The sequence below is a fragment of the Pimephales promelas genome, chromosome 6 (genome assembly GCF_988280905.1).
Source record: "Pimephales promelas chromosome 6, fPimPro1.hap1.1, whole genome shotgun sequence".
Lineage (NCBI taxonomy): Eukaryota > Metazoa > Chordata > Actinopteri > Cypriniformes > Leuciscidae > Pimephales > Pimephales promelas.
In genome coordinates this window covers 39694957-39718495 of record NC_142774.1, presented here as the reverse complement: position 1 = coordinate 39718495, position 23539 = coordinate 39694957, and the positions used below count along the sequence as shown (strand labels likewise).

Below are 23539 nucleotides of genomic sequence, written 5' to 3'. Positions count from 1 at the left end.
GGATAAGTTCATCGACCCTTTCAAACTGTGTAAAGTTTCATTAGGCTATGCTGAAAATCATTTAGAATTTGCTCTGATAAATAAAATATATTACAGGTTAAACCTGTTTTAAAGGGATAGTTCACTTTGAAATTAATTTTTGGTTTGTTTTAGCTTACCTCAAGGGCATCCAAGCAGTATTTTCAATTTTTATATTTTTAGGTCAAACCGTTCTCGTCTGTCAGTCATATAATGGAGGTCTATGGTCACCACCTCAAAGAGTATTCACAGGGAAGTCCAAATTAAACATGATTTAATGACTCGTAAATATAAGTACACATTGATGGTCTAAGACACAAAACGAGCGGTTTGTGTGAGAAAACGAACAGTATTTATATCGTTTTTACCTCTTGTGATTACAGCCATGTCCAAGTGATCTGAGGGCACGGGCGCTTTGGTCTGCGCAAGAAAACTGTTTGTTTTCTCACACAAACCACTTTTTTCGTGTCTTAGGCCATCAATATGTACTTACATTTACGAGTCATTAAATCATGTTTAATTTGGACTTCTCTGTGCATGCTCTTTGAGGTGGTGACCATAGACCTCCATTATATGACTGACAGACAAGAACGGTTTGACCTAAAAATATCAAAATTGAAAATACTGTGGAAACAAAGACACCTACATCTTGGATGCCCTTGAGGTAAGCTAAAACATATCAAAAATGTATTTCAAAGTGAACTATCCCTAAAAAAAAAAGTTAGAAAATGCTGAAACTACAACTGAAAGTGTAACAAAAATATAAAAAAAATACTGCATATACATTTCATTTTGTGTATCTTTTAAAAACATAACATTGATTCATATTAAAATTTTCTTATATTATAAGAATGTAGAGACTTTCACAAGACTTTCAGAGACAGCAAAAACAAATCAGGGCTTTCAAAAAAAAACTAAATCTGCGGAGCAAAACGCAGGAATGCTTAGACAATCCGAATCTCAACACAGGACAGGTTAGGAAAGGACCCAGAGCTCCTCTATAATTGCTCAGTAATATCCATCTGTCACTCAGGCCCGGATGCTCTAATGGTATACGACAGCAATTATGTCGTTATATCTTCAATATGCCCAAGACCTGGAGGAAGTTTCTGAGTAATAGAGCCAGAGACGGAGAGAACGAGGGGGGAGGGGAGTCAACAAGAGGAGAATGTTTCATACGTAATCATACCAATGAAAAAAAAAGACAATAACACCAAGAATAAGGAACGTTTCACCCACAAAAGAGCTCAAAAGCAAAGTATAAGAGTTTAAAATGACATGAGAGTTAGTAAATGATGACTCTGAGCGAGCAATGACCTTATAAAATCACAATAAAACACCCATATAAAATGCTATAGCCGGGAAGACATGTCATAAAATCCACTTCTCTATGAGTATGGGAGCAGTAATTGGTCTAAAATAATGGTTTCTCTCTTAAAAGAGACACACGTTTTATACCAAACCACAAAGTAGTCTGGGAAACCCCTGAACCTGAGGATAAAACGACGGAGGACTTGATCAATGAGAATCCATTTAGCCAAAAGATGACGAAGAATGAAGATGAAAGCAGGAGGTTCTTGAGTTTGTCCCGTCTGATCACTTCTTCAATGAACAGCCTCTTGAAGTGCTTAATACAATTCAGTGTGCCTAACGGCTATGGATGCTTCACTGACCTCAGCTTGCATACTGCATCTTTAATGCAAAAAAACTAAGAATGTTTTATTTCAGCTTTCTCAGACTTAATTTCACTGGATAACATAAAAAGCACAGCATCATGGATGTTTTAAGAACGTACGCCAGGGCAGTCTTTACTCTAAAATAAACATTCGAATAGCACTTGGAAAGACACAGCAGAGCGAAGTTTGTCAGGGGCAATCTTAAAGGAGTAGTTCTGCAGTCGAAAATAAATTAAGGTTTTTGATGAAAACATTCCAGGATTTTCTGCATATAATGGACTTCAATGGGAACCAAATGGTTCAAGGTCCAAATGAGAGTTTCCGTGCAGCTTCAAAGGGCTTTAAAAGACACAAGACGATGAATAAGGGTCTTATCAAGTGAAACGATCGGTCATTTCAAAAATAAATAAAAAGGTTTTATAAGCTCAAATGCTCGCCTTGCTCTGTTCTGTGATGAGCGTTCGTGACTCTCCAGTTCGAACTCGTTTAGCAAAATGAACGAACCTTTTTTTCGAGTCATGACTCAAAGGGTCCTAGATAAGACCCTTATTCATCATCTGGTGTCGTTTAAAGCCCTTTGAAGCTGCACTGAAACTCTCATTTGGACCTTGAACCGTTTGGTTCCCATTGAAGTCCATTATATGGAGAAAATGCTGGAATGTTTTCATCAAAAACCTTAATTTCTTGTCATCTGAAGAAAGAATGACATGGACATCTTGGATGACATGGGGTGAGTAAATTATCAGCAAAAGATTTGTTTTTGTTTTTTTGTTTGTTTGTTTTTTAAAGTGAACTACTCTTTTAAGAAAATAAGGAAAACAGGACAGGGAGAGATATAGAAGGAAACCAACAAACTAAAAAGTAGCAATACAACAAACCAAACAACATGTTTCAATGGCGTCTCCATTATCAAGCTGCAAGAGCACACTAATTCATGTGACTCTACTGAAACTTTCTCAAGCAGTGTTTGTCAGATTCATTTAAATTAATCAGATCAACAATTTGGTTCAGATGATGTTTTTGAATCCCTGCAGTAAAATCCTGGTGTTTAACTCTATGTTTTCAAGTTATATATAAAGTGTTGCATCACTACCAAATACACAACAGTTCAAAAGATCTTCTGAAAAAAGTCTCTTCTGCTTATCAAGGCTGTTTTCATTTGATCAAAAATGCAGTAAAAAAAAAAAAACAGCAAAATTGTGAAATATTATTGAAATAACTGTTTTTTATTTTAATATATTTTAAGCTGTAATTTATTCCTGTGATCAAAGCTGAATTTTCAGCATCATTACTCCAGTCTTCAGTGTCACATAAAATCATTTCAATATGCTGATTTGGTGCCCAAGAAACACTTCTGATTATTATCAATGTTGAAAACAGTTGTGCTGCTGCATATTTTGGTTGAAATCTTAATGATTTTTTATTTTAATTTAAGATTCTGATGAATAAAAAGTTCAAAATAACAGCTGGGACAGAAATCTTTTGTAACATTATACATGTTTTTATGTAAAAGCATTAATTTCATTAAAAATAAATAAATAAATAATTAAATAAAATAAAAATATATATATATGTAGTATAATATAATATACATAATATACAGTATATATATATATATATATATATATATATACTGTATACTGTATATATATATATATATATATATATATATATATATATATATATATATATATATATATATATATATATATATATATTCTTGGGCGCCAAATCGGCATATTAACATGATTTTTTTAACTTTTGAACTCTCTATGAACCTTTCTCTGATTCAAAAACATCCCCCTCTAAACCCAATGAAAAAAAAAATTGATTTAGGATTTTGAACTTTATTGTTTGTAACTTAAAACTTCAAGAGTTTACATTTTTGTAGAGCAGTAAGAGGGCCATTATTTTCTCATTCGCTGGAATCTCATAGTTGCTCTAATCCGAGCAGCTCACAGTTCAGCCTTAAGTTACAACACAAGTGTATATTACTGTCACTGTTTGCAAACAATCAGCTGCGCTGCCAGAGAGTTTGTCTCTATTGTTTGCCTGTAGTATAAATACAGGGTCATTATTGCTAAATGTCTTCAGGGACAAAGAGGAAGGGGTTAGATAGTCGCACAAACCATATCCTGCTTTTGAAGATGCTAAAGCCAGACACATTCAGACATAAAACCACAGGAGTAACACTGTGTTGCTATTTATGCCTGCCGTCCCAGTTGGGAGTTTATTTGAGAACGAAATCCCGAAGCAGCCACTCATGAACTCATGAAGAGAGAAGCGGGAATTCCTGACATCTTATTACACATGGGAAACAGAGTCACAGATGAGATCTCAAATGTTTTCCCAGAAAGTAATTTAATACTGCAACCCATTTTATTTCTGTAATGAGGCATTTCTGAGAAAATTTTAAATAAGACACAATTGAGAACTCTCTCTGTATAATATAATGTTCTTTGATATGCATGTCAAAGTACAAGATGCTAAACTCCATGTTTTCTTTCTCTCTCAGTGTCTCTCTCTCTCTCTCTCTCTCTCTCTCTCTCTCTCTCTCTCTCTCTCTTTGTTTCTCTCAATGGAAAAGAATGCTGTCTTTGCTGAAACCTGTCATTTACTGCACGGCTGCTGAAAACAGTCTGGACTCCTTCACCCCATTTGTGTCTATGGGCTCTAGCCTGTAAATCTATATGGAAACGCATTTATTTCAACACACTGACACAGACAGGAATATGCACATAAAACTCAGCCTGACAGTATCTCTTACAGTTTATGCATTCTGCAAGTCATTCCAAGACCACAATAGCAACAAACTAGTAACACTCTAACTTAGAACACACAGGAAACTGGCAGCAGTCACACAGGAAGACCCTAGCAACCACCAAGAGCACCCTAGTAACTGTACACAACAAAACTGCCTTGCAATGCCTTAGCAACACCAAAACTTCTTGAAACCACCTTAGCAGCATCATAGCTACCACCCAAAACTCCCTACACTGTAAAAAATGATTTTTTGGTTAAGTAAATACTAGTAAAAAAAACCCAATGTAATTTACTTGAAAAAGTTAGTTCAGGCAAGAATTTAAAAAACTAAGTAAATTCCATATCAGTACTTATTTCAAGCGAGTATAAATGAAAGTGTATATATCAACTCAATAAAATTAAGTAAAAATTACTCAACTTTTCTGATACTGGGGTTCCCATCATGCACTGGACCTTGAATAATTAATGAGGTTCATTTTTCACTGGTTTCCAGCTGTATTTACACTGTTTTATCATTGATTTTTGTTTTCAGTATTAGTAAATTGCCATTTTGTGACATTTCGAGTAAATTTTTTGCTTAAAACGACACATTCAAACACAAAAACGATCCATCAAATGTTATAAGGCTTAAAGTCTGACATGATGTATATATAAATGACTTAGATGATCTAAGTAAAGAACATACTATAAATGACTAATAAAATTCAAGATAATTGTTTTAGTGAAGTGTAATACAAAGGCAAAGGAAATCGGTATTAATCAACCTTTTACAAGCCGAGTTAAAATTACTTATTTAAAGTTTACTTAATTCCACATTCCAAGTAAATTTAACTTAAAGATTTCTAATTAAAGCTACTGATAAATATGTTTAGGTTTTTACTTGGCAAATCTTTGTAAATTTACTAGCATTTTCTGAGTGAGATCGTTTAGCAAGGTTTTTTCAAGTAAATCCTACTCCAAATTTTTTACAGTGTAGCAACCAACCAGAACACAATAGAAAAACTTCCCTAGCAATACCCGGGAAAATGTATAGCAATTGCATAGTGTTCTGGATGCGTTCAGGCTGTTGTCAGGATGTGCAAGGTTTTTGTGCTTTAGTAATATCATAGAAACTACCATCAACTCCCTAACAACACCCAAGAATCCACTCAGAACACCCTTGAAAACCTCCATAGCAACACCTTAGCAACCCCCAGGATACTGTCTAGCAATCGCATTGCAATGCCCTAGCTGACAACCACCCTGAATGCTCTAGCAACTATGCACAAACCTTTGCACTATCCTGGCGATGGCCTACTATCCAGAACGCTAGTAACTGCATAGCAACACCTTAGCAACCACCCATAACTTCTTGACTCCAACTAGCATCACCTTAGTAAAATCATAACAACCACCAACAAATCCCTAACAACACCAAAGCAACAACTGAGAACCCCAGAGAACCTCCCTAGCAACACTTTAGCAACACACAGGAAACTGTCAAGCAAGTGCACACGTACTAGTGTTCTAGATGGTTGCTAAGGCATTGTCGAGAAGTGCAAAAGTTTTGTGCTTAGTTGCAGCAACCACCCAGAGCTTCTTGAAACCAACTAGCATCACCTTAGTAATATCATAGCAACACCCAAGAACCCACCCAGAACACCATTGAAAACCTCCATAGCAACACCTTAGCAACCCCCAGGAAACTGTCTAGCATTTGCATTGCAATGCCCTAGCTGACAACCACTCTGAACGCTCTATCAACTATGCACAAACCTTTGCACTTTCCTGACGATGCCCTAACAACTATCCAGAACACTAGTATCTGCATAGCAACACCTTAACAACCACCCATAACTTCAGCATCACCGAGAAGGGTCTGACTGCAGAGCCGCAGAGCCGCAGTTTTACCCCAGCAGTTTCACCCCAGCAGTTTTACCCCGCGCATGCGCAGTTTCACTATAGCAGTTTTATCCGCTCGTTTTGAATAAGTTATTAAATTGTCTTTACTGCAGTCAGTTCAGCAGTGCTGTTGGACAAATCATTCTTTTATTTAACATATATTCATGTCGCAGGAAACTTGCAGCACCAGGCCGTTGGATCAAAATGAAAAAAAAAAAAAAAAAGTAAGGGTATTTTGTTGTCTTGTTTTCGGGACACTTTAACGTCCTGATTTATTTGTTTTTCGAAATGCAATTTGCCATTTCAGCATATCTCCCATCAACTCGATATGACATCCTGTCGGGTCTTCATGATTATGGTAAGTTATTGGACTTTTATCAGTCTGTCTCCACTCTGTTATATCAAAAATATATTGTAAAATGAATGTTTCAGTATGCTTTACACATCGTATTGAATGAACCCGTTGATTTCACTGCTGTAAGTCTTATTTCTACGTTATATTAATATTATTGTTGTTAATAGTATTCATGGAAGTATTGCTTTTTTCTCAGCATGACATTCATGACACAATAAGTGGTGCCTTCTCCTCGTGGAGAATTTTGTTTCTAGGGTTTAGTTATTATTATTTGTCATTTAGCAGACACTATTATCCAGAGTGACTTTTAGTAAACTAACTTTAGGGACAGTCCTTGCTCAGGACTCAGTATTCTGCACAACTTTGTTCTCATTGTTGTCTTTTTGTATTTTGTCAGACATGGAAGGTGGCTTGCAGATTGGGCTCAGGCGGTTGGATTGCACATGGCGGTTGGATCTTGCCTCACTGACAGTGAAGTGAGCTTTTGTTGTCAAAGTATTTTGTTTATTTATTTATCTATCCTATTGTCAGTCGACAATATTCTATACTTAGACTTTCAGGGGACACAGATATCAGTTGGGTTCTTAAAACACACCAAGTCCCATTGTTGCAGGGTTGATCCTTGAAAGACCCTAAAATACCCCTGTGAACACACGTGTGCCCCAAGCCAAATGGTCTAGAGCTAGTCTGATCATTACAGGCATGCACTACTTTAAATATATGTTCTTGCTAAATGTAATGTTGTAGTTTTATAATGCGGTATTAAAAAGGGCTTAAAAATTTTAACTGGTGGACACCCTGTATTAGGGCAGGGACATTGACCTTTGTTATTTTTGTTTGTTTTTGTAAAATGGATTGATTCAAATAGATGAATTCTCTCGTGCAAATTCGAAGTAAATCAAATCTTAGTTTGGTTCTGCATTGCATGCATGAAATTATACATTTTATTAAATGAAACATTTTGTAGTGGACAATTGAAATACATTACATCACACTGTGCTCTTCTACAACAGATGAATGGACCAGGAGAAATTGAGTATGGAGTAGGAGCGCTGGAGGGGGACACTGTTAATTTGCTGTTAATTTTCAAATATTTTTCATAAAGAATGCCAATATGATGAGCAGCATCAGGAAAGGTGTGGAATGGTTGAAGGACAATCACCCGCTGATGAAGATCAAGTCCTTGCCACCACGCATTGACAGCATGGAGGAGGAAGAAAGCCCTTTCTCCACTACATTCACATTGTGCCACAACTTTGGATGAGGATGATAAATTAAGAGCCACATTCTATTTTACATTTAAAAACAGAGAGGTCATGCCCTTTTTCATGTCTGAGGTTAAGGACAAAGAAAAATGTACGAGTGTCATCATTTTAAAACCCTGACATTTAATTATTATTATTTATTTTCTAATTGGTGACAGACTTGCTGTCTGTCTGTCTGTAGCAGTATGTCTGTGTATGTATATTAGACGGTCTGTCTGTATCAATATGTCTGTCTGTGTATCAATATGTCTGTCTGTCTGTCTCAGTGTGTCTGTGTATGTATGTCAGTATGCCTATCTGTCTGTATCAGTATGTCTGTGTATGTATATTAGTTTGTCTGTCTGTATCAGTATGTATGGCTGTGTATCAATATGTCTGTCTGTATCACTGTGTATGTGTATCAGTGTGCCTGTCTGTCTGAATCGTATGCCTGTCTGTCTGTATCAGTATGTCTCTCTGGTAATTGAATTGAAATATAATTGAATTCTTGGTAATGTCTTCAAAATTAATAAAATATTTGAAATAATTGTTAATAATTTGTGTTCAAGTCATTTGTTTCATCAGGCAGATTTAATTAATTTAAGAATAATTGAAGAGTTCAGATGCAAAAGCCTCTAAATGCCATTTGAAATTTTCTTCTAAAATGACCATTTTTATCAACCTTGTATATTTAAGTTCAGTAATTTCACTTATTGCCATTTAAGTGAAATTACTGAACTTAAATATACAAGCTTGATAAAAATGGTCATTTTAGAAGAAAATTTCAAATGGCATTTAGAGGCTTTTGCATCTGAACTCTTCAATTAGACATATATTGATTTAGACTAATAGTTCGCCTTTGAATGTCTAATCAGAAGTTTGTGTTATACCAGGTATTGAGCAATTAAGTGTATATATATATATATATATATATATATATATATATATATATATATATATATATATATATATATATAGATAGGGCTATTTATTGTTTTGGAGGAAAAACGTAAAAGATTAGTGTGCTCCTGATACAAGCACTGTTTTATTTCAGTAAAGGAACCTGAAAGCCTGCGAGCAACAGCAAAAAAATAACTAGTAAGCAAATACTATATAGGTTATTGACACTGCGCGTGCACGGGTAAAACTGTTGAGGTGAAACTTCGCATGTGCGGGGTGAAACTGTGGCTCTGCAGACTAATAAGCAAAACTAATTGGTAAAAATAACCATTAGATCGTTTTAATACTGAACAATTTGCGCGGGTAAAACTGCTATATTGAAACTACGAATGCGCAGATAAAACTGCTTAAAACTGTTGTGGCGAAACTGCGAATGCGCGGGGGTAAAACTGCTGGTGTAAAAACTGCGCATGCGCGGGGTAAAACTGCTGGTGTAAAACTGCTGGGGTGAAACTGCGGCTCTGCGGCTCTGCAGACAGATATTATTGGCATCACCTTACAACCACCAACAAATCCCTAACAACACCAAAGCAACCACTGAGAACACCAGAAAACCTCCCTAGCAACACTTTGGCAACACACAGGAAACTGTCTAGCAATTGTATAGGTATAGTGTTCTAGATGGTTGCTAGGGCATTGTCGAGAAGTGCAAAGGTTTTGTGCTTAGTTGCAGCAACCACCCAGAGCTTCTTGAAACCAACTAGCATGACCATAGTAACATCATAGCAACCACCATCAACACCCAAGCAATTAACCAGAAAACCCTAGAAATACCCAAGCAACCACTCAGAACACCCTGGCAACTGCATGAACATTTGCAACTGCCAAGCAACACCTTGGCAACCACCCAATTGTTTTTTAAACCACCATAACCTAACAGAACAGAAACCCCACAAAACTCCCAAGAATCCCCTTTAACAACATCCAACCAACCACCCAGAATACCCTAGAAAGTACCCAGAAAACCCCTAACATCCATCAAGCAACACCTTAGCATTACAGTTGCAACTACCCAGAACATCCTAGCAACCACTTAGCAACTATGTTTAAATCTGAGAAAAGTCATTCTACCATGAAAATATCAAGATCTATTTTTCACGATCTTAAATTAAGACTCTCCCAGCAATCAGCAGGTTAAATGAAAGTTTTTCCCCAGCCCAAGGGTCAATGAGTATCAAAAGGCAAGCGCTTCCTCTCCTGCGTCTCACACTTGGGCCTGTGGCGTGGCAGTCTGTCAGCAGAGGTCTGGTTTGTGGTAAAACGGTGGCAGTAATGAGCAAGCCACTCTTAACGACACACTTAAACAGGGGTATTAGAAGGGGCTCTGAGAGGGGTGTGAGACAAACACGCAAACACAAGAGTATTATTAGGGGCCCTCCGAATACAAGTCATGACACACACTGACACTTCTGTGTGGAAATACTGCAGCGTTATAGTGGTACACTGATTTATTGCTTCGCTGATGGATCAGCGCTGATAAGAAATTACTGGAAATCTGCCAAAATGAATTGAATAAACAAGCGCATTTATTTCCTCAAGGAAGTGTGTTATTAATATCCTTAACTAATATCTTCAGACATGGCGATTTGCTTTGTACGTAGAACCAGAAGATGCTCATGGCCCCTTTAGGAAGCTAAAGTGCAAGTAGTTTAAACATTTCAATGCTGTCAATCATCCTTTGGAAATAATGATAATTCAGGTAAAGTTTGATCTGTGCATATAAGGAATTACCAAACTGAACTTTTATTCTATTAGACAGGTTGCATTGCAACAGCTTCACTAAAGAAAGACATTAAAAAAAAGATATAGAAATATTATGTAAAAACAAATTAACTTAAATATATATATATATATAATATATATAAAAAAATGTACTAAATTAAATTACATTTTAAAATATATTCACATGGAAAACAGTTTTTATTTTTATTGTAATAATATTTCACAATAATACAGATTTTACTGTACACTCTAAAAAATGCTGGGTTATTTCAACCCAAATTCGGGTCAAATATTGACAAGCCCGTTAATTGGGTTAACATTTTAAATAACCCAACGTTTGGGTTTGTCCATATTTTACCCAAAATTGAGTTAAAACAATCCAATATTTTTAATAAATGCAGTTTTGGTGAGCAGAGAAGGCTTCTTTCAAAAACATTTTAAAACATCTTAGCGACCCCAAACTTTTAAACAGCAGTGTTTATAAGAGAAAATGGCAAACTAACAATATAATCATAATATTGCTTTATCTGCAGCATCCACAGTGATAACTACACTTCCTGAGTTACGATGTGTTCATTTTCTATTTCCACGAGGACACGTTGTGTTTATTATAACTGTATCCTGTCATGCAATTCCATTGAAAAGTAAAAATATTCAGATACGGTCTGCTCAAAGTACTATTTATTAGATGCATTAATATGCACTAGCTTTGCACCGCTTTAAACTATACTTGCATGATTCAATTGCACGATAGAGGAACAATTCTATCTTCATCACTCAGACTGGATGTTCTTCCCATCCAGAATATGAATGACAACTCTATTATTTTTAATAATGTGAAAAGAGCTCTTGAACAGATTTCCCAACAAATCAAACTCTGAGCCTGTCGACAAACAAGACATCCATACGCATGCATCTGCTCATTTCCAGTGTTTGTTTACTTCCCAAATAATTGCAGCTTAAGACCCTTAAGGGGACACAGAATGAGCCAGTTCAGATTTTAATATTGAAATGCTAAATTGGGCAAAGCCTCCAGGAATTGGAGAATTTTAATAAGGTTGACGGTCAATGGCACTTCATTGGGGCATGAGGGCCACTTGGCCTGGTGTGACATCAATCTCTGATTCTTGAGTTAAAGGAGGCAAAAATGCACCGAAGACCACACAGCAGCAGTAATGGCACGTCTATGCCCACTAACCAGAGTCCTTTACCAGGAAACCATCTCAAACTGAGACATTTTGTTTTCATTAAGCTGCCTTTGTTACTCGCCCCAGTGACAGGTTCTGATTAGTGAACGGTTGGGTACGGAGAGGTTGGTCTAGGTCATTTGCCTGAAGCCTACAGTAAATCACAGGCAGGTTCATGAGAGAGGAATGCTGTGGACTTTTCGTGCAAATGCCGTGACAGTAATTCTCTAAATGCAAGGATGCCACTGGTGTTCTGTTGGGGGAGCAAGAAGATGTGCATGGGAAAAGCCATCTAAAATGGCGCTGTTTGTACACCAGATATTAACTATATAAAAAAGAACCTAGACTAAAGACAAACTTTGAAGTTAGCTTGAGAAAGCCAGACTTGGATGGATGGGTGGGTAGGTGGATTGGTGGATGGATGGGTGGATGGGTGGATGGATGGATGGGTGGATGGATGGATGGATGGGTGGATGGGTGTACGGATGGATGGGTGGGTGGGTGGATGGGTGGATGGGTGGATGGGTGGATGGATGGATGGATGGGTGGATGGGTGTACGGATGGATGGGTGGGTGGATGGGTGTACGGATGGATGGGTGGGTGGATGGATGGATGGATGGGTGGATGGGTGTACGGATGGATGGGTGGGTGGGTGGATGGGTGGATGGATGGATGGATGGGTGGATGGGTGTACGGATGGATGGGTGGGTGGGTGGATGGGTGGATGGGTGGATGGGTGGATGGGTGGATGAATGGGTGGATGGGTGTACGGATGGATGGATGGGTGGATGGAAGGATGGATAGATGGATTGGAGGATGTATGGATAGATGGATAGACGGATGGATGGATGGATGGATGGATGGATGGATGGATGGATGGATGTATGGATGGGTGGGTGGATGGAAGGATGGATAGATGGATGGATGGATGGATGGATGGGAGGATGTATGTATGGATGGATGGATGGATGGATGGATGGATGGATGGATGGATGGATGGATGGATGGATGGATGGATGGATGGATGGATGGATGGATGGATGGATGGATGGGTGGATGGATGGATGGATGGATGGGAGGATGTATGGATGGATGGATGGATGGATGGATGGATGGATGGATGGATGGATGGATGGATGGATGGATGGATGGATGGATGGATGGATGGATGGATGGATGGATGGATGGATGGGTGGATTGATGGATGGGTGGGTGGGTTGATGGATGGATGGTTGTATGGAGGGATGCACGGATGGATGGGTTCAACTTCATATAGGGTGTGTTTTTTCATGTTGCTATTAGGACAGGGCGATATGGTCAAAAGTTATCACATAATAATTTTTCATATCAGTCGATATTGCTAATTATCAGGATACATGTCAAATCTTTATTTCAGTCAAGTTTAAAGGCAGATTTTTGCTCCTGAGTGAAAGTTGTAGAAACCAGACAGTTAATTGTGGTTTTATGGAATGGTGGAACTGGATAAATATTGTCAATGTTCTGATCCAATCTGACTTCTGACCTGTAATGTTGTCTAATGTTCGCCAAAAGCCAAGGCTTTTTTTTTCTCGCTTAGTTGGGGTCATTTAATATTCAGCAATATTATTGATCTGCCTTACTTCAGGTCGACGATGTTGTAATTTCCTTCTAAAAACAAACTTTTTGTATTATTTTAATGCTATCACTGTGAAGCTGCTTTGATACAATCTTCATAGTAAAAAGCGCTGTATAAATAAAGGTGACTTGACTTTATCATCAGAACATGACAAACACTTGCCAAACAGGTGAACATTTTATATTACGTATGTTCTCTCTTAAAATTGTGCAGCTTGAGTTTTCAGTAGGAGTAGCTTGAGTTGGGATGCAGACGCATTTTAACAAAAACAAGAACGTCTGTAAAATTTTATAGGGTACACTTTGGTCGTCCATAATTATCCATAATAGGAAGAACCACACATTGCATCTCACAACCATGGTAAAAAGTAACTAGCCTCCACTTTTGTTGGAACACTTTTGTTAGTACCTTCTCTTATCCAAAAAAGGGGGGAAATATGTGTTAAGTATGTGTCTTTGTGTGTTTAAAGGTTCTCTTTTGGTGTGTGATGTATGTTGTAATGCCTAAAACAAATTTCCCTTACAGGGACACATAAATGTACTTTACTTTACTGTATTGAACCACACACTTGTAGAAAATGAAGAACAAAGAATGTGCATCAGGTGTGGTTTGCTTTTTTTTTTTTTTTTTCATTTATGAACCCATTGTAAACTTTATTGTTAAATATTATATTGCCATATAACAATGCTATTATATTTTGTGCAGGGAATTAGCTTATTTTGTCCCGACAAGTCACTGCTAAATGCCTATAAGTATTGTGGTATTCCACCACGTTTCTCACAGACACAACTTAAACTTGTACAGATCGGCGCTCACAGAAAGTCCAGAGCCTCCCACTCGTATTTATGATATATTGATTGACATGAAATGAAGAGTTCAGATGCAAAAGCCTCTAAGTGCCATTTTAAATTTTCTTCTAGAATGATCATTTTTATCAAGCTTGTGTATTTAAGTTCAGTAATTTCACTTAAATGACAATTATTAGGTAATCTTCATTGCCATTTAAGTGAAATTACTGAACTTAAATATACAAGTTTGATTAAGATGATCATTCTAGAAGAAAATTTTAAATGGCACTTAGAGGCTTTTGCATCTGAACTCTTCATATATACACTTTAGATGCCAGAGCGATGCTATGGTCAGTAAAAATGCGGTTGTCACTCCTGAAACTTTACAGCATGTGAATGGCCAAAATGTCAAATATAGTAATTCCAATCACATCCTCCGTAGTCTCCGGGGGAGGTCAATCTGTGACTTAAACTGAGCCCATCACATCGGATCGGACAGTACCACCCATGTGGCATTGTATCTTCCTGCTATTGAGGACAATCAGTCAAAAAGTCCCAGAAAATGCGCATGGCCACATAAGCATGGACGGCACGGAGGGACGTTCAATCCTGCCAAGATGACTTCCTGAATCACAAAGAGGATTTAAGGGACCGCAATGCAAGTTAACCAGGAGACATTTGGAAATACAAGTCATGCATATAACGTGTTTTATGGGCTCAAAGCGGCCTGTGACAGTTGAATAAATTGACAGGCTTTGCATCTTTCATCCTGTTGTCCAAGTGCCACAGATGCACAATTTAAAAGCTTTTTTCCCAATACCTTTTGGTTTAATGTAAAGTGCTTGCAATCTGTCGAATGTATAAATCCAGAAATTATAATGAAGGGCTTTGAGGAATCATTCATGCATGTTGTTTAACGTGAAAGATTGCATGAACCCTATGTATATATTTATTAAAAAAAAAAATTACAGTGATGCCTTGCACCGCTAATTAAACACAACTGAGAGCTCTATTTAGTCTTGAGCTGAAAATTGTTTTATTGTTGGAGAAGTTCCTTTAAGTCTCTATATTTGAACAATAGACTATTATCTGTATGCAGTGGCTCTGTTTTGTTGTTTTGTGATGGTTTAATTTTATTCACTGTGAGGTTGGTGAATCATGGCCTTGTCTCCATCTGTATCAAATAAAAATGCATAATTGCAGGGTTTGTGTCTAACAAATGGGCACTTTAGTCCTTCCTTTCAACTCGTCCTCCCCGGTGTGACATGAGCACTGACTGTATGAGTTATTTATGTCGATTGCTCGTTGACCCATCTTGTCCTTGACCTTGTCATCAGCATTACAGTATGCAGATATCTGCATCCAATAGCTTTGAATTATCACTGTGAAATTTGGAAATGTAAATTGATTTTGTTTAGGATTATTATTTGTTGCATTGGTGCACGAGTTGTTTTCTGTTCAGAACTGAATTAATACTGTTGGTGGCTAAGGCAAATATTATGAGTGCTGCTCATATAAGTGTAACAATACTGACATCATTAATACCTTAAATTACCTTGCTGATAATTTACTCACCCCCATGTCATCCAAGATGTCCATGTCTTTCTTTCTTCAGTCGAAAAGAAATTAAGGTTTTTGATGAAAACATTCCAGGATTTTTCTCCATATAATGGACTTCAATGGGGACCAAACGGGTCAAGGTCCAAAAGACAGTTTCAGTGCAAACTGCACTGTTCAAAGGGCTTTAAACGATTCCAGACGATGAATAAGGGTCTTATCAAGCGAACCGTTCGCTCATTTAATAAATAAATAACAAAGTTTAAGTTTTATAAGCTCAAATGCTCGCCTTGCTCTGTTCAGCGACGCACGTTTGTGACTCTCCTGTTCGAACTCGCTCAATAAAATGAACAATGAGTCAATTCGTTCGTTGAATGAACCAAATGACTTGGAAAAAGATTCGTTCATTTTGATGAATGAGTTTGCAGTTTGTCTTTTGGACCTTAAACCGTTTGGTTCCCAATAAGGTCCATTATATGGAGAAAAATCCTGGAATGTTTTCATCAAAAACCTTCATTTCTTTTCGACTGAAGAAAGACGTGGACATCTTGGATGACATGGGGGTGAGTAGATTATCAGCAAAAGATTTATCAAAAGTAAACTAACTCCTTTAAAGGTAAGCTATTACACTTTTATACACTTTCAACTTTCTTTAATGTGTAATGTTGTTTGAGCATGAAAAATGTCTGCAAAGTTCCTCCAGCAGGAGTTATTCTCTATATCAGTGCCACTGTTTCTGAACTCCCTGAAACGCCTCCATTGTAGTCTTGAGTTTTCCTCCGGGAACGAACACGTCACAATATTCCTCATTTAAATAATTCACACGTTTAATGAACCTTTTGTGCAAAATGGATGTAAAAGGTTTGTCATGGGACCACGTCAATAAAGAGCCTTTATTTTTAAGAGTGTACAGAGCTAGAAAATGAATGTTGCTAATGGAAGAATATGAACAGAAATGTTTGAGTTCGGATTGGGATCTCTTGCTTTTGATAGGAGATTGCAAATCTGAGTTGAGCATGAGGCATTGCTGAGATCTCTATATGTGGACTTCTTCAGAAGGTAAACAACTTACAAATCTCTGTGCAATCTTTGATTTAGTGAGATAATTAAAAAAAAAAATCTCATTTGTGATATCTTTCCAAGGGAATTCCACAATTTAACATGTTACAAAACCACAAAACATCAGTAACTTTGGCAGAAAAAAAACTCCCAAAATGATGATACCCACTTTCCATGAGATTTGCTTTGAATCAAACTAAACGAGCCAAAGGCTTCCTCACAAATTCTGGCAGTTTTTCCCCACTCAACTCTTTCAACAAGTGGCTTCCAGGTATTTTGCTCACTCAACAGTGCAATTTCGCTCTCTTAAGAAAAACATCTTTCCTCTTATCTCAGCCTCCGTCTCGAAACGGATTGCTGTTTTCGGCATCACCTGCCGAATGCATCAGCTCTCCTCCTGAAGCAGAGCTCACTTTGATGTCATTTGCAGGGAAAGCAAAAAATAAATAAATAGGACGAAAACATAAGTGGAAAATGTCTACCCGACAGCCTTTTCAACAAGCTACCTTCAGCCGACTGAGAGGCCGCGACTCCAGCTCCACGGGAGTGTGTTTGTCTTTAACCTCGACTCGTAAACGCTCTCAAAACAATGTGCAAATACACTGCTGCCCACTGAGAGAGACGCTGGTCAACTCTCTTTCACTCCGAGAGAGGTTTGCCATGGGAACCACAACTGTTAATCTTACCAGGTTGGAATAAACCACCATCCTAAGACCTGCAACTTTTAACCAGTAGTTCAAAAGATGATAAACAACAACCACACAAATAATCTGCATGCAATATGACAAATAAGGTTGTAATTCACCTCAAAATCACAAATGCATGAAGAAAATAAGCCCTATTGTTCAGAGCATTTGCAAAATTAAGCCGATTTCCAATTTCTGTAATGCGTATTGGTGCTTGTTTTAAAGGGATAGTTCACTTTGAAATAATTGTTTGGTATGTTTTAGTTTACCTCAAGGGCTTCCAAGATGTAGGTGTCTTAATTTACACAGTAGGTTCAATTTTGATATTTTTAGGTCAAACCGTTCTTGTCCGTCAGTCATATAATGGAGGTCTATGGTCACCACCTCAAAGAGCATGCACAGAGAAGTCCAAATTAAACATGATTTAATGACTCGTAAATGTAAGTACACATTGATGGTCTAAGACACAAAACGAGAAGTTTGTGTGAGAAAACGGACAGTATTTATATCGTTTTTACCTCTTGTAACCTCAGCCACATCCAAGTGATCTGAAAGCACGGGTGCTTTGTGGCTACAAGAGGTAAAAACGATATAAATGCTGTTCGTTTTCTCACAAACCGCTCGTTTCGTGTCTTAGGTCATAAAATCATGTTTAATTTGGACTTCTCTGTGCATGCTCTTTGAGGTGGTGACCATAGACCTCCATTATATGAACGGTTTGACCTAAAAATATCAAAATTGAAACTACTGCCGAAACAAAGACACCTACATCTTGGATGCCCTTGAGGTAAGCTAAAACATACCAAAAATACATTTCAAAGTGAACTATCCCTTTAATTTTGATTTTGGAGAGGAGAAAATATGCTCAATTGTCACACGTTTTGCTAGACTTGTTGGTAACAGGTGGGTAATGTTAATATCTAACGTATACATGGACAAACAGTACCCCTTTATAGAGGGAATTTTCCACAGTATCAATTGTGCAAATAAACGGCCCTCACTGTTCACACATGACCGCCTGGTTTACAATGGGGAAGTAGAACATAGCCTAAAACGTAAACACGTCATGTAGGTAACCAGACCATCACCTTGTGGTTCAATTCTCACAGTATCCCATGGTTGCAGACCAAATCCTTACAATACTGAACACATCTAAAGCTTAATTAGGAAAATATGCCCATTTGTTTCAAAGACAGAACTATTTATGTTCCTCAAAAACCAACAGCATCATAATATGGGCTCTGTCTAACCTCATAAAATTGGTAAACCCGCATTTCACTGGACCACCAAAATCAAAGCAAGTAAAACAAGATGTCGCTGTAATTTCAGCACGTTATTGCGCATTCATTGTTTAAAGACGCAAAACACATGGAAAAAGAGAAATAAAAAAATAGGATGGGAAGGATTTCCAACAAAACCTTCTTTATTGATAACCAATAGGGTAAATATACACTAAGGCAAATGCGCTGAGGCTGAGAAAAAGGTTTTTGGCTGAATTTTGATTGCATTTCAAACCATAATACAGTGTTTTCCCTTATAGAACAATGTGAAAATAAAGGAATGCATAAAATCATATGCATATTGCTATTTCAAAATAATATCGTCTGCTTCCAATATTAGCCTAATTCGGCCAACGGTGAACATTTTTGGCAATATCATCAATAGGGTAAATGTTACATTCTGCATCCCCATCTCAAACGTGTTGTGTACAGCTGTGTTTCATCCCTTGTTTTCATACCTACTCTATGACAACAGGGTTCAGTATCGTAGGCAAGAGGTAATAGCTAGTTAGACAGTAAAGGCTGGGACCGGGCCCTGTAATATGGGCCTAATCTCATAAAATGAGTCTTGTGATTAGACACCATCAGGGCTCTCCCCGAGTTCACGCCCAACAAAACGTGCAAAATGTTTTTATGGCCACCTGAATACCATCCTTCCAAATGATGTGATATAACAGGTCTTGCGTTGAGAAAAAAAGGGCGCTAAACCACAAGTGAAATTATGCAAGAGGTTTGGTTTAATGATATAGTCTCGATTGTGAGGGAAACTCTCACAGTAGTGTTGTCTAGCAAAGTAGGCAGTAAACAGAAGCGTGTCTACACCTGCGTCGCAACTCAGCAATGCAAAGACGAGAGTCAAAAAGATAATTTTACATAAAAACATGGGATGAAATGCAAAGCTGTTTGAGAAGTATATCAGTAATAGTTAAAAATCATTTTCTGTAATTGCTGCTGTTGCCTTTTGAAAAACTACAGATTTATAATGATGGCAATTGCATTGGTTATCAATGATAATGATCTAGTATCTGCTGATTAAAGGGATAGTTCACTTTGAAATTAATTTTTGGTGTGTTTTATCTTACCTCAAGGGCATCCAAGTCTTTGTTTCCACAGTATATTCAAATTTTATATTTTTAGGTCAAACCGTTCGTGTCTATCAGTCATATAATGGAGGTCTATGGTCACCACCTCAAAGACCATGCACAGAGAAGTCCAAATTAAACATGATTTAATGACACGGAAATGTGAGTACACATTGATGGCCTAAGACACGAAACGAGCGGTTTGTGTGGGAAAACGAACGGTATTTATATCGTTTTTACCTCTTGTAGCCACAAAGCGCCCACGCCCTTTACAAGAGGTAAAAACTATATAAATACTGTTCGTTTTCCCACACAAACCGCTCGTTTCGTGTCTTAGACCATCAATGTGTACTTACATTTACGAGTCATTAAATCATGTTTAATTTGGACTTCTCTGTGCATGCTCTTTGAGGTGGTGACCATAGACCTCCATTATATTTCCTAAAAATATAAAATTTGATAATACTGCGGAAACAAAGACACCTACCTATCATGGATGCCCTTGAGGTAAGCTAAAACATACTAAAACTTTATTTCAAAGTGAACTGTAAAGCATCATCTCACTCGCTCAAACAAAAACCTCTGTGACTCTCAAAGTCAGCATAAAAAGTGACACTTCACTTTTACTGTAATGGAGACTCTTAATCTTCACTCTCTTGGCACGACCTCCACACACTCACAATGAACCGACCCATCATGAGCTGCTAGCTACAAACTGACTGACTAACCACCTTTGTGAAACCTGAGAGAGAGGCTCTGCTGAGAATACGCCGTAGAGTAGACGACATAGAGAGGTTTTTGTCAGGATCGGTGCATCTCCTTGCATCAGCACTTATGGGTGATTACAGGTTATCCGGGTTTGTCATTTGCTTCAAATGAAGGATACCCTCCTCCGCAAAGGTGCGTAGGCTCCTATGACCTAACATTATGAAGCTGTGAAGGGTTTCATTAAGGCCTCAAAACAAGCATCTTGGTGTACAGCTCATCAAGGAAGCCATTCATTGAAAACCCTTAAATGTACACTGGCAAACCTGAAATTCTACTGAAAAGCAGCTGAATTAAGCCCTTGGAGAGCCACCAGGGGACTAAATCACATATTGTGGGTCTCAGGAAAAAATATATTTACTGTAGTAAAATGTCTGGAATAAAACTGACATCATACCAAACAACAGCACTACAACCTGCCAAGCATGAAGTGACTCTAAGGTGTTGGATAAGCTGTACAATTGATCTTATAAGCTTATAAACTAAAGAATAATGCTGCGTTCATGTACTATGGTAATTATGGTAAATTTATTTGACATTTTTATTTTTTATTAAAGAGGAATAGCCCCTTGAGATGAGCCATCTCGTTTTCGAGGGGGTCCTCGATTCTAGATTCAAATAAAACAAAAAACTGACCTAAATACCAAAAGCCGACGTGGAAAATGCACATGAACACCCCCTCATGTGGTATTTCCTACTGGGCAACTCGTAGGATATTTTGATGGACGAGTTGCCGAGATGAGAAAACCTTTGAACTTTTCAAAATGGCGGAGAGCAATGCAAGAGTCGTGAATTGTAAAAATATATATTATTCATGATCTAGAAAATATTTAGCATTTTATTTACCTTTTGAGTTTTGATAAATCATTTTCTTGCTGTTGTATATGACTTAAGCAATCTAAAATAGTTTTAGCTAAATAACAGGTCTGGATCTCCATCTTTTTACCACATTACGACAACAAAAGCACTTGAACGCAACACACTGGTAAATACCAATTCACAATGGGAAAATATCCTACTTTCCATAGCACATGAATGCAGCATAACACACAATATGTGGTAAGAGAATTCAGGAAGTGTTCACTGAGAGTTGCAGACAATATACCAGTGCTACTGCTAGTCTCTAAAAATCAATGAACTGACCTTGAAACGCAGCCACATTGCGAGAGATGAGGAACTTCAGACTTGAGCTGGATGTCTGGAGAAGGTTCTGGATGTCCCGTCGTGCCGCCACCTGGTAACGCTCCTCCATCTTCTTAGTGCAGCACGTCACATTTTTTGATAAACAAACCTGGAGGTCTGAACCTGTCGGGATAAACAAACAAAGTTTAGGATTGTTAATTATGGTGGTAATGTGCATTTAAGTCATATAGAATGATCGTTAGATTAATTGGTACTTATGAGGGCAAGCATCTCTAATATGTAATTTTTACAGACAGAAAAACAAGTAGCTGTGGTGCCAAGAAAGATTCAGTATATTTAAAGAACAATCGGTAAACTGACATCCATAGTATGTTTTTTTTTTCTATGGAAGTTAATTGGGTCCATCAACTGTGACCAACAATATTATTTAGTGTCCAACAGAAGAAAGAAACTCATTCAGGTTTGAAACATATTGAGGGGCAGTAAGTACACTCAAAAAAAATGCTGGGTTGGTTTAAACAATTTTGGGTCAAATATGGACCAACCCAAACGTGTGGTTAAAAATGTCAGTGTTGTAGTCGAGACCACCTCACTCGAGTCCGAGTCAACACCGAGACCAGAGAGAGTCGAGTCCAAGTCAGGACCGAGTCCATAGAGAGTCGAGTCCGAGTCGAGACCGAGACCAGTGAGGGTTGATTGCCTAATTTACTTTTATTTACTTAGAGAAATCCTTTTTTTTTTTTTAACTGAATTTACTTAGAGTTTAAAAAATATGATCAGTTTTGGGTAAAAAGGCCACATAGTAGGTGGTGTTAAAAGTAATTTTATTACAATTTGTCATGCGCAGTTGCGCACTAGAAAATCACCAATCACTGGGCGTGTCAATCAATTTAAAGAAATATTTTATTAACATACATTAATAATCATGAAAAAATATTTTTAATTGAACTCGAGTGGACTCGGGAATAATTCAGAGTCCTTAAAAAAAAAATGTGTTCGAGTACGAGTCAATTCCGAGTCCAAATGGACACGAGTCCATGACAAGACCAAGACCATTAAAATATGGTCTCGAGACCGAGTCCGAGACGAGTCCGAGTCTCGAGTACTACAACACTGAAAAATGTAATTTAAAAATTTAACCCAAAGGCTGCGTTTGTCCATATTTGAGGTATATTTGGGTTAAAAAAAAAACAGCATTTTTAGAGTGTATAATTATTATTATTATTACGCTTTAATCCTACCCAATATCTAAACTTAACAACTACTTAACTATTATTAAGCAGTAATTAGGAGTTTTATGAGGCATAATAGTGAGAAATTAAACTAAAGTGTGACCAATTTTGTTTTACTCATAGACTGTGGTTTTACTTGAACAAACCTCCTCACTAGACTTCCACGAACAACAAAAATTCTGTATAATAATTATAATTAAATATTGGTGTGCTCATGTTAAGAACCATTATCAGACTCACACTCCCACCGGGTGGCCACAAACCTCCACATGTATGCAAGCTGCAGCAGGCCAGCAGGGTGGGGAGGGTGATAGGGCTTGATATCAAAATTCTCTGACAAAAAACTTTCCATCACTACATAAGAAAAAAAACAACAACTTTTTCTCCCAAAAAGGTCAATGCAAATGACAACACCCACGGGGGCTATAGCTAGGGAAACAGAACGGGACGTGCCGGGACGAGCCAAGTGTTGCCAAAGACACTATCACCACGCCGTGACGCAATGTTGTGAGTTCCTGAGCGAGA

General features: G+C 37.6%; 1 protein-coding gene and 1 long non-coding RNA gene across 4 annotated transcripts in view; one reads left to right on the top strand and one right to left on the bottom strand.

Moving 5' to 3' along the window:
- gpc5a (glypican 5a) overlaps positions 1 to 23539 on the bottom strand; it is a 176985-nt gene that overhangs the window by 147480 nt on the left and 5966 nt on the right. For both annotated transcript variants that reach the window (XM_089132551.1, XM_089132552.1), the window contains exon 2: positions 21783 to 21944. In XM_089132551.1, the coding sequence (XP_088988677.1) occupies positions 21783 to 21944 (162 nt within the window). The remainder of the gene's footprint in view (positions 1 to 21782; positions 21945 to 23539) is intronic.
- LOC148978780 (uncharacterized) lies at positions 6303 to 8494 on the top strand. 2 transcript variants are annotated; one of them, XR_016168952.1, is made up of 3 exons: positions 6303 to 6696; positions 7091 to 7169; positions 7707 to 8494. It is a non-coding gene; the product is annotated as an uncharacterized LOC148978780 (long non-coding RNA). The 2 variants fall into 2 exon arrangements; XR_016168951.1 differs by having other exon boundaries at positions 6303 to 7169.